Source organism: Saccostrea cucullata, unplaced genomic scaffold (assembly GCF_032062105.1).
Source record: "Saccostrea cucullata isolate Sc308-1 unplaced genomic scaffold, CSIRO_AGI_Scuc_v1 ctg6182, whole genome shotgun sequence".
Lineage (NCBI taxonomy): Eukaryota > Metazoa > Mollusca > Bivalvia > Ostreida > Ostreidae > Saccostrea > Saccostrea cuccullata.
Window position 1 is genome coordinate 6,843 of NW_026931605.1, and position 10,326 is coordinate 17,168.

A 10,326-nucleotide genomic window follows, 5' to 3' on the forward strand; every position below is an offset into this window, starting at 1 on the left:
GTCAACTTAAATAGGTCATTTGCACTGCCGATCAAGTGCCAGTATACAGAAGGTCTGCTTCCCCATATTGCAGTGGATGACAAATCCCACTGCGCGACACCAAGGGCTAGTGAATTTTAGGGTGGCCAAGTAAAATTTTATCAACCACTCGCCTGTGGGCAAGTGACATATCAAAAATAAAATCAAATATCAAATACTTAGATTTGAAGCTGGGCATATGGGCCTACATGATCTTCTTAGTATTTGTCTTCCTTTTTTGAAATATTTATAAATACAGTATTAGTTTATGGTAGAGCAAGCAACAAATTAGATAGGGTAAGTGAATTTTTACCTTATGTACTTGCCCTTGGAAAAAGTGCCTTAAAGATCTATTTGTCAGCTCCTGTATAATTGTAGTCTTCTCAACCACTTATCTCTGTCATTAAAAATCCCATCATTCAAAATACATGTACAATGGTTCCATGAACATTCTTTTAACATTAATTTTTGTGTTTTGCTGAGTGAAAATTAAAGTAGAATTTGATGTTCATTAAAGTAAGAAGCATATCAAAAGTTTTATGATGATCTAAATACTGAATCATTTGCTGATAGCACAAAAATTGATGCCAATGAAAATTGATAAAACCAGTGTATTATTAATTAGTGACCATGAATAAAAAAACCCCACAGGCACTTAAAAAATGATGCTGAAACTTTTAAAAAAGCACACTCCATCTATGAAACTCTCTGTTTTATTTATGATAAACCAAACATCGCCAAAAAAGAAAAAGCACAAAAATCTTATTCAAACAAAGAGAACAAAAAATAAAAACATAACTTTGTTTCGAGCAACATACAAGTTTACATTAGATTGACTAGATTCTTAGTTCATAGTACCCATTCCCAAAGACAGTCTTTTCACAAGAAATAAAACTGCAAGAGTAAAAAATATCAATCTTGTATCCTTTTGAATTACTAATACAACATTAATTCTATAACAAAGAAAAGCATTTTCAATTAAAAGTAAATCAGAATGTTATATACAGAACTAAATTTTTAGTTGATTACAGTGCCATACAAATCCATGTTAAAATGAGACTGGAGCATTTTTATGTGGCATGGCTTCAGTTTAGATCTAACATTTTCAGGAATCTTTATTTTATCAATCGTGAAATGGGGATGTCGCTTTAGAATGCACTCTGGCGCGCAGTGATAGAATGTGGCTCTCTTTTTTTGAGCTGTGTACACCCATTCAGTTTCACCTTGGTTTTTCTGCGGATATAGGTATCGCTCTGGATGCTGCATTACAAGATCAAATGGTTGAACTACTACAGATGTCGGAAAATCTACACCACATGCAGCACATCTTTTGGCTCTTTTTTCATCTTTAAGGAAATTTACTTCAAATTCATCCTCATTGTGGAAAGGTTCAGTGAAAAGTGGCACTGATGATGTAATCACAGGTCTGGTATGGGGATCATTTTTTCCCTTTCTGGACCTTTTTTTCCCAGATTTCTTGGTATGTTTCTCAAGCAGGGCATCAAGAGACACTTTTTCAGAACACGTTTTAATTTCTTGTATATACTTTTGCAAAGATCCCCGGAATTCACTTGCTGCAATAGTGTGTTCACAGAATACTCCAAACTTATTAAAGTTCTGACATTTGTGACTCCCAGTGCAAGTACATGTAAACCAATCCATTTCTTCATTTCCCTCTACAATGTACACATTTTCACTACAGTCTATACATGTTTTGTTTGATGAAAGTTTAGTGAATATGGACTTGTCTCCTGCAAGAAGACCTGCTTTTCTCCAGACATCTCTTAGTTCATGAGCTTTGTAGATCGTAGCAGTCAGGGCATTGTATGTTTCGGAAAGGACTGAAGGTAGGTATGGTGAGTTGGCAGTTCAGTAAATTCTGCATTATACCTGAATACTTTGGCAAGCTTGTCCTGTTTTTGGTCTTTGTTTAACTGAGACCAGTTAAGTGTTGATACAGAGAGATGATTATAATCATTATGTAGTCTATATTCCCCAACGTTGAACACTCCTTTCTCCAATTCTTGATACTGCGTGTGGATAATGTTTTGTAGAGACACCGCCATGTTCTCCCAGGACTGTTTTTTATAGTCAACTTCACGCTTCAGCACACTATTAATTGACTCGTTGTTGTTGTTTGTGTATCTTATAGGAGGATATCCTAGACCTGCAGCTGTTCTTATTGGTTTTAAAAGATTTCTTTTACACTCTTCGGCTTTGAATTTCTTGAACCAAGTAAAAAAACTCAGGGGGTTTTCTTCCAGTTTCGGTAACTTCAATTGCATCCCACTTCCTGCCCAAATTGATGAGGGATGAATCAAAATCAGACTCTGTTTCACAGTCAATGAGCCCTCCAATGCGTTTGTTCCCATGCTGCTGTCCATATATCTCATTCAAAAATAAATTTATGTGAGTTTCTTTAAAGTTTAATGACTTAAGCTTTCTTTCACAGTTTTCTCGGGCATGTATCTCACAAATTAGATGGATTCCTTGAAAAGCGTTACTTTTTTGAAGGCCATTTATGAGGGCTTTTTCTCCATCTGATCCCCATACATTTACAACGTCATCTTTAATATATCCAGAGAGTGTTTTGCCGAAGTATTCATAGTCACTGGTTTCTCGTTTAAGATGCATCATACATGGACCGAGTAAAAGAGGGTGTCTGCCACTATCTCTGATGACAAACATAGGGTGTCTGTAAGTAGTACATGTAAGGTAAAATCCTCCAAGATCAAATGTTGGATCTATGCCTAAAATGGAATCTGAATTGCAGCAAAATTTTTTCACATCAAGGAGTTGCTGATCTGTTGCAAGGAAGCACCTGGCATGGCCATTTTCTTTCATTTCAAAACTTCGAGCAAAATTGCCCTCAACAGACATCTTGATAATGGCATCAAAATTAGTAATACATTTTCCACCAGTCTGGTATTTCCTAGGGTTGCTTCTGTTAATGTTGTAAATTTGAGGTCTGTCTCTAGGTATATCTGATGGTGATTTGAAGTTCAACGATACTCCTTCCTCATTGAACAAATCTGCAACAACTTTCTTGGGCTGCATATAAACAGATTTGTTCTTCATTTCTGCAATTGCACTTGGTTTTGTTCTAATGAAAGGATTTTCTTTCTTAGAATTTCCATGTGGAACATTTTTTAAGACAGGAACAACTTTTCCATCTTGGAAATAATACTGTATAATTGCATGTCTGAGGTTGTGTCCTTCTGAGTTTCTTATAGTGTAGACAATTTTGTGGAAATCTGGAGTCCCAGCATGGACATAGTAGCTTTTCCTGAGCTGAAAATCATATGATTGAGTAATTTGTCTGCTGGACTTATAACCTCGTTCTGTCTTTGTAACGTACAACTTTGATCCTGATGGCCTTTTCCCATTGTCATCCACAGTCAGATCTGAAAATTTTCTCAGTTTATCAGTATCAACTAAGAAAGTGGCATTCTCTTCGCACTGTAAAGGAACAGTTGGACATACATATTGAGTATAGTTATCTACTTTCATCAGAACATCAATGATTTCTGCAGCTCCACATCCACCAATTTTTCTTGAGAAAATTGGAAAGTCTTTAAAGAATTCTGTTACATTTTCTTCTTCATCAGATGACAAAGGCCCATATAAATCAGAAAACTCTCCAACAGTTTGCTCTTTTTCATGTTCATCAAAACTAATGGTCTCAACTTCAGTTTCTGCTGTTTCCTCCGAAAACTCTCTGACATCATCCTCTTCATCCAGACAAATGATCCTTTTTGCACTCCCAACAAATTCTCCTCCAGTTTTTTCTTTCCATTTTTTTTCGTTAGGACTCTCTTTCACTCCTGTTTTCTTTAACTTGCGTTTTACCAATTTTGGTAGGTCATCCCTTGAAAAAAAGTATAAATGATGTAAATAAGAATTGAAAAATATATTATACAACTGCAAGTATTGAAAAGAGGAATGAAACTCTTCAACATTTCATTAATATTTTAGAAATTAAGGTACCTAGTTAAACAAATGTCCATTGAGCCACATCACTCACCTGAGCAACAAAAGAAATACTCAAATAGGTTTTATGGAGTCGTATACAAAATATGTACACAACGTAGTAAAGGCAGTCTTCTTAAAATTAGACGCAGATCCATTTGCACACTAGCTACACTAACATCTAACAACATCCCATTGTGGGTCATGTCAGGGGTCAAAGTCTTTCAACCAATCAAATTTTTGCCTGCAAAATCATTGTCATATTTACTGAAGCTAATAAATCTATAGATTTTCAGAATTTGACCTCTGACGTGACCCTCTATGGGATGTTAAATGTTAGTGTAGCGAGTATGCGGGTGGATTTTACATCTAAGTCTAATTAGATTTTGGTAAATGAATCCTTAAAAAGATTTTCAATATTTTTATTAAGGTATTTTTATGTCATATATTGAGTCCATTTTGTATTTGGATGATATCACAGTCATATAACATTTTGAGCTATTAAGCATTGCAGTTCTGAAGAAGATCTTCTAAAATTGTTTATCTACCACAGTATATATACCTTTGAAACCCTTGTTCAACCCCAAGAAAACTCAATGAAAATTTGTTACACACAAAAATTAACAGACAGACAGATGGACGCCAGACAAAAAATGATCAGAAAGAAAAGCTTACTTAAGCTTTCAGTTCAGATGAGCTAAATGCTGATTATGATAAAATTCTGACTATTTACAAATATATATGATTCACAAACTTGGCCAGATCAAAGATGCTTAGAGGTTAACTCATAGCATTGGAATAATTTTAAAAATATATTTATGAAATTACTCTTCTGCATCATAAGCTGGGTCTGGTAGGTCTAGACTGTCAGGACTGGATGCTACATTTTCTTTCCTGGAAACATCTGCATTCTGAAATATGATCATTATAATTACTTATACATGTTCCATATATACATGTCTACTAATATCATTTACTCTTATTATTGTGGTAATAATTATAAAAAGATTTATATACAATTGAGAAGTTTTAAGTAGGCAAATCTAAAAACTTACAAAAAGGGTAGCATGGCTACTCTCCTCTGAATCGCTGTCGTCACACTGAAATATTAAATAGCATGTTATATAATACAACAAATAAAGAATACCAAGTTTTAAGTCAAGGTAATGTTTAGGACTTGCATTGATTACATATTATTTCATTCATAATACTCCAGTCTTTCTCTACTGAAATAATAATTTAATCATTTTTCCCAACTTGTTTTTCATAAGCCTCAGATTCAACATTAAAAGTGTCATTTAGGCCAAAATAAAAATATTCTTGTTTCCTGTCACCCGACCTACCCTACATTTTACCCTCCGACCCTCAAAGTTTTTATTACATTTTCATTTTTTGGGTAACTATTTTCCTAAATTATTGAAGTCGACCAACGATACTTACAGAATTAATACATCACAAGTGTACAGGATACCCTTACTTTATAAATCTTGATTAACAAACTTGCTTTGTAAACTGTTAACATATAATTTTCTTGTTATTATATGCTATATGTTCTGCATTCATTGAGTTTTGAAAATAAATTTTTTTCTCAAAATAAAATTTTTTCCCTACCTACCGACCCTAATCTTTTTGGTCAGGGGACAGGAAACAAGAGTATATTTTCTTTTGGCCTTAGATAGTAGTAGGACGAATAAACAAAATTTTCAAAATACATGTATGTACCTTTTTATCAACGGCAAGTTTGACAATTATTTCTTATAAAATTAATTGAATGGATTTTAGTTATTTCATTATTAATCTTATCACTTGTTTCCATAAATCTGAGAATTTTTCTATGTAAATGAATTATATCAATTAAAATTTGGATAAAATGTGACATAAGTCAATATTTTGAACTACTCTCCAGAAAACAAAAACAATAATTTATAAACTTGAACAAGAAAAAGGAACAAGAAATAATATAAACATATCAAATACAACAATACTTACCAAATCTATCCTAAAATAATATGCAATTCATTTAGTTTTCTCACTAGTATATAATATATGCATGTTCTTTTTATATACCAGTATACCATTTTGGTCATTGCATTGTCTGTTCTCAGGTTAGCAAGACACAAGGTGAGAACCTTGTACATACTGCATGCTGCATAAAAGTTAGCTGCAGATCTGTAGCGTTATGGTTTTACATATTTGTCTTTGACCATAACAGAACCTGTAATGTAAAAAGGTGCAATTAACAGGGCAATAATTTTTTAGCACTTTTGGGGAGATTTTCTCCACTTTCTAGCACTGGTCAATCAACTACCTTTTATTCCCTAATTCTTGACACATTCTGTATCCAATATGTATATTTTATTCACCTTCCAATCATTTATAGTTGTCTCTACTGGCAATAATCTTGCTTAACGTGGATTTTCAGCAATCTAACAGATCATTTTAATCAAGCAAGTTTATCACTTGTAGAGACGACTATACAGGTTAAGTAGATGGATGAAATATACAGATTAATAGTTCAATAATGTGCCTAGAATTAAGGAGTGAAAAGTAGTTAACTGACCATTGCTGGAAAGTTGAGAAATTCTCCCCAAAACTGTGCAAAAATATTGCGCCGTATATATTGCACCTTATTAGCATTACGGGATCTGTAGCGTTATGGTCAATCTTTGACAAAGACAATGTTAGACATTAGACAAATATATAAATCCATAATGTTACAGATCTGCAGCTACTTCAAGCACAGGGGCATCTTATCCACTCTGTTTTCTACTTCACATATAAAAATACACAAGGGAAGAATCGAAAGTAGCACATTTTTTTTAAAAAAAAAGTCAAAAAACAACTTACTTGAGAAAAGTTACACCTATCCTGAAAGGAACTAGCGCAAATAATGTCCTAGTACTTATCCAGGCTAAAATATTCTAGATATATCCATCGAAAATAGCTTTTATCCGACTAAATCCCCAGCTTTCTGCACAGTGTGAAACTCTTCGCCCAAGAAAAGATAACTCACCCGGATGACAATAGGGTAGTACCCGATGCCTTCCGAGTGCCATTGAGGACATCAGGTACTACCCTATTGTCATCCGGTTGAGTTATCTTTTCTTGGGCGAAGAGATTCACACTGTGCAGAAAGCTGGGGATTTAGTTGGATAAAAGCTATTTTCGATGGATATATCTGGAATAATTTAGCCTGGACAAGTACTAGGACATTATTTGCGCTAGTTCCTTTCGGGATTTGTGTAACTTTTCTCAAGTAAGTTTTTTTTTTTTTTTTTTTTTTTTTTTTTTTTTTAAAAATCGTGTGGTACTTTCGATTCTTCCCTTGTGTATTTTTATATGTGAAGTAGAGAACAGAGTGGATAAAATGCCCCTGTGCTTCAAGTATGTTTAAAAAGGTTCTTTCAAAACTCTTACCAGGTATAACTAACAGCTTTGAAGTTGCATGTTTAATAAAATATTGCACGTGGTGTCGAGGAAACTCTAGTTAAAACTTAATGAAGCTGAAGTATTGAACATCACTCAATATTTCTCATCAGGCTTCCCATTATTCATAAGAACAATTTTATAATTTATTATAATTTTATATAAATAAACCTAGTAAACTATAATTCAAACCTACGTATACATATAAGGGTACAAAAACAAAACTTACCACGAGGCGGCTTCAGCCATTTTTCAAGAGGAATAGTGCGTGGAATGTCGAGCCCGATGCCAACAAAATAGAATAAGCGATAAATTTTATTATTAACAAAATCTGTTGCGCGAGCGCGCCGACGCGCCGAATACAATTAGCCACCGGTTAACCGTCGAACGATGCGAGTATCGGTTAGTAAAACTGCTATTCGGTTACTCGGATAAAAATACATTTTTCATATTAAATAAGTATAAAATGATTTTTATGTTATTTGTAAATGTATAAATTGACACATTTCCCTATAATTTAATTACCGTTTGGCTTGCTTAAGGATCAGTTTGTTTTGATTAGTTTAATTGATGGCTTTAATTGCCAGAGGTACGTGTTTTGAAAACCTGGGTTATAATAACCTCATTTAAACGGACTTGCGTTAGGGGTACATACTTTAACCAGATGCCGCCGCAAACATCGAGAGCGTGGAAATATTGTTAAAGAACTCGTAATCAGTCAAATTCAAATTATGTGAATCGGAGTTGTCGCATAAGGGTGCTTAATTACTTTAGATTGTCTAATGAAACATATTCCGATAACCAGCGACTTGCAGGAGACTCAACAAAAACAACCAGTATTTACAGGGTATGTTAGTTCTCCCCGATCGCGACATATATATTCTTCATAATTATGTTGATATAATTAATTTCTTGAACAAAAACAAACTCCCCGTTTCAAGTGACATTAAAAATCAAAATTCTTTGAAGATACTGTGTGTGGGGTTTTTTTTAGTCTGGGTTTTTTTTTAGTCGGTATTTGTAAATAAAGTTCATCTTACTTTTGTTGTTTATTTCTACCAATAAGTAAAAGGATAAAATTAATAATAAGTACGGAACTAATAACATAAAATCGTCCGAGTAACCGGGTACTCGATCGGAAGATTAAGCGAGTAACCGGTTACTAAAAATCGTCCGATTTGCCAACACTACTTTTATTTGTTATTGACAGAATGTGACTAACGAGTATGAAAAAGCTTTAGATAAAGTGTCTAAGAATAATGTTTAAGGGTATTTTTACATTTCTGCCTATAGTAACACATATTTATAAATAATCAGGAAAATAAAGAATCATTCGTTTTTCTCAAATTAGCGATACGAAATTTGCAGTCAGACTTTCATAAGCTGTAACTGACATGGCTAATTGTATTCGGCGCGTCAGCGCGTCCACCTCATTCCAATACAAATATCACAAAAGTATGTTCTCCCTGCATTAAAACACTCAAATGACAGCGATTTTCTTTATAAATTAAGCTTTATCGTTTATATTCAGGTCGACATCCCAAGCCCGATTGAATTTTTTTGTTAGGTGGATGCAGAAAATTTTCCCTAGAAGGCGGTGGCTCTAGAAAGAAGGAAAAAATAGTACTGAAAGATGTTCAATTTTGTTATGACCCTAGAGCTTATTGCCATGAAAATCAAGTCTTTAAAAAGGAGATAAAACTCTAGGGTCATAACAAAATACTAGTGAATTTTTAGATTGTTACATTCATGTCGGAAGCAAATTAAAAGTGAAGATGGGGGTCCAAACATGAAATCCTGTTTCATGTGAGGGGGATTGAACTTCTTTCAGTACCATATTTTTAGACACTTCCACTTACCCCTATTCGATTACACTGCAAAATGGGGGCTAAATCTCCCCATTATTAATTACCTATGTGATGTCTATCTTTGAACCCCCCTCCCCGTTCCAACACCTACATGTATGTTTCTACGCAAAATAAAATTTATAAAAACCAAAACAACAAATATTGTTAAATGCTTTAGTTAAAGTCTAGAGAAATATATACATGTATGTATAGAGTAAGAGAAATCGAAGTAAGCCAACTCAAAAAATTTGGGCATATTTCAGATTACTTTTGAACAAATTGTGGTAAGGCATGCATGGATCAAAGGGGATCTGGATCCCTGGAATAATCAACTTTATTATCCCCCCCGCAAACTTCGTTTGGGGGTATATAAGAATCAGCTTGTCCATCTGTCTAGCTGTCCATCTATCCATCTATCTGTGCAAAAGTGTCCGATCCATATCTTCCTTAATGAGGTAGATTAGTATCTACTCCTCTATAAGATTGCCCATGACCTAAGTGTGTGTCATGGCCTTGACCCAAGGTCATTTGCGGAACTTCAAGGTCACTGGAAGAAAAATTTTATAATTCGTGTCCGGTCCAGATCTTTCTTATTGATAAACTTGGTAGATTCCTATTTCACATAAAGATTGCCCATATATATGTGTCATGACCTTGACCCAAAGTTATTTAGGGAAGTTCAAGGTCACTTGAAGAAAAATTTCATAATTCGTGTCCAGTCCATATCTTTCTTACGGATAAACTTTTAGGTTTCATTCACACAAACACTGCCCATGACTTAAGGATGTGTCATGACCTTGAACCAAGGTCATTTTGCGAAGTTCAAGGTCACTGAAGAAAAAAATTCATAATTCGTGTTCGCTCCATATCTTTTTTATGGTTGAACTTGGTAGGTTCTCATTTCACACAAAGACTGCTCATGACCTAAGAGTGTGTCATGACCTTGACGCAAGGTTATTTGGAGAAGTTCAAGGCCACTTGAAAAAAGTTATTATTTGTGTCTGATCCATATCTTTTTTATGCTAAACCTGAATCTACTACTTCACACAAACATTGCCTATTACCT

General features: G+C 34.2%; 1 protein-coding gene across 2 annotated transcripts; it reads right to left on the bottom strand.

The window, feature by feature from the left end:
* Window positions 1-1,861: 1,861 nt before the first annotated feature.
* Window positions 1,862-7,778, bottom strand: LOC134233111 (uncharacterized). 2 transcript variants are annotated; one of them, XM_062715104.1, is made up of 4 exons: window positions 7,643-7,778; window positions 5,043-5,087; window positions 4,816-4,898; window positions 1,862-3,886 (listed from the first exon to the last, which is right to left on the bottom strand). In XM_062715104.1, the coding sequence occupies exon 4, from the start codon at window positions 3,526-3,528 to the stop codon at window positions 2,221-2,223; it is 1,308 nt and encodes a 435-aa protein (XP_062571088.1). In that variant the 5' UTR covers window positions 3,529-3,886; window positions 4,816-4,898; window positions 5,043-5,087; window positions 7,643-7,778; the 3' UTR covers window positions 1,862-2,220. The 2 variants fall into 2 exon arrangements, with proteins under 2 accessions (XP_062571088.1, XP_062571089.1); XM_062715105.1 differs by lacking the exons at window positions 4,816-4,898; window positions 5,043-5,087; window positions 7,643-7,778 and adding an exon at window positions 4,043-4,182.
* Window positions 7,779-10,326: the final 2,548 nt, after the last annotated feature.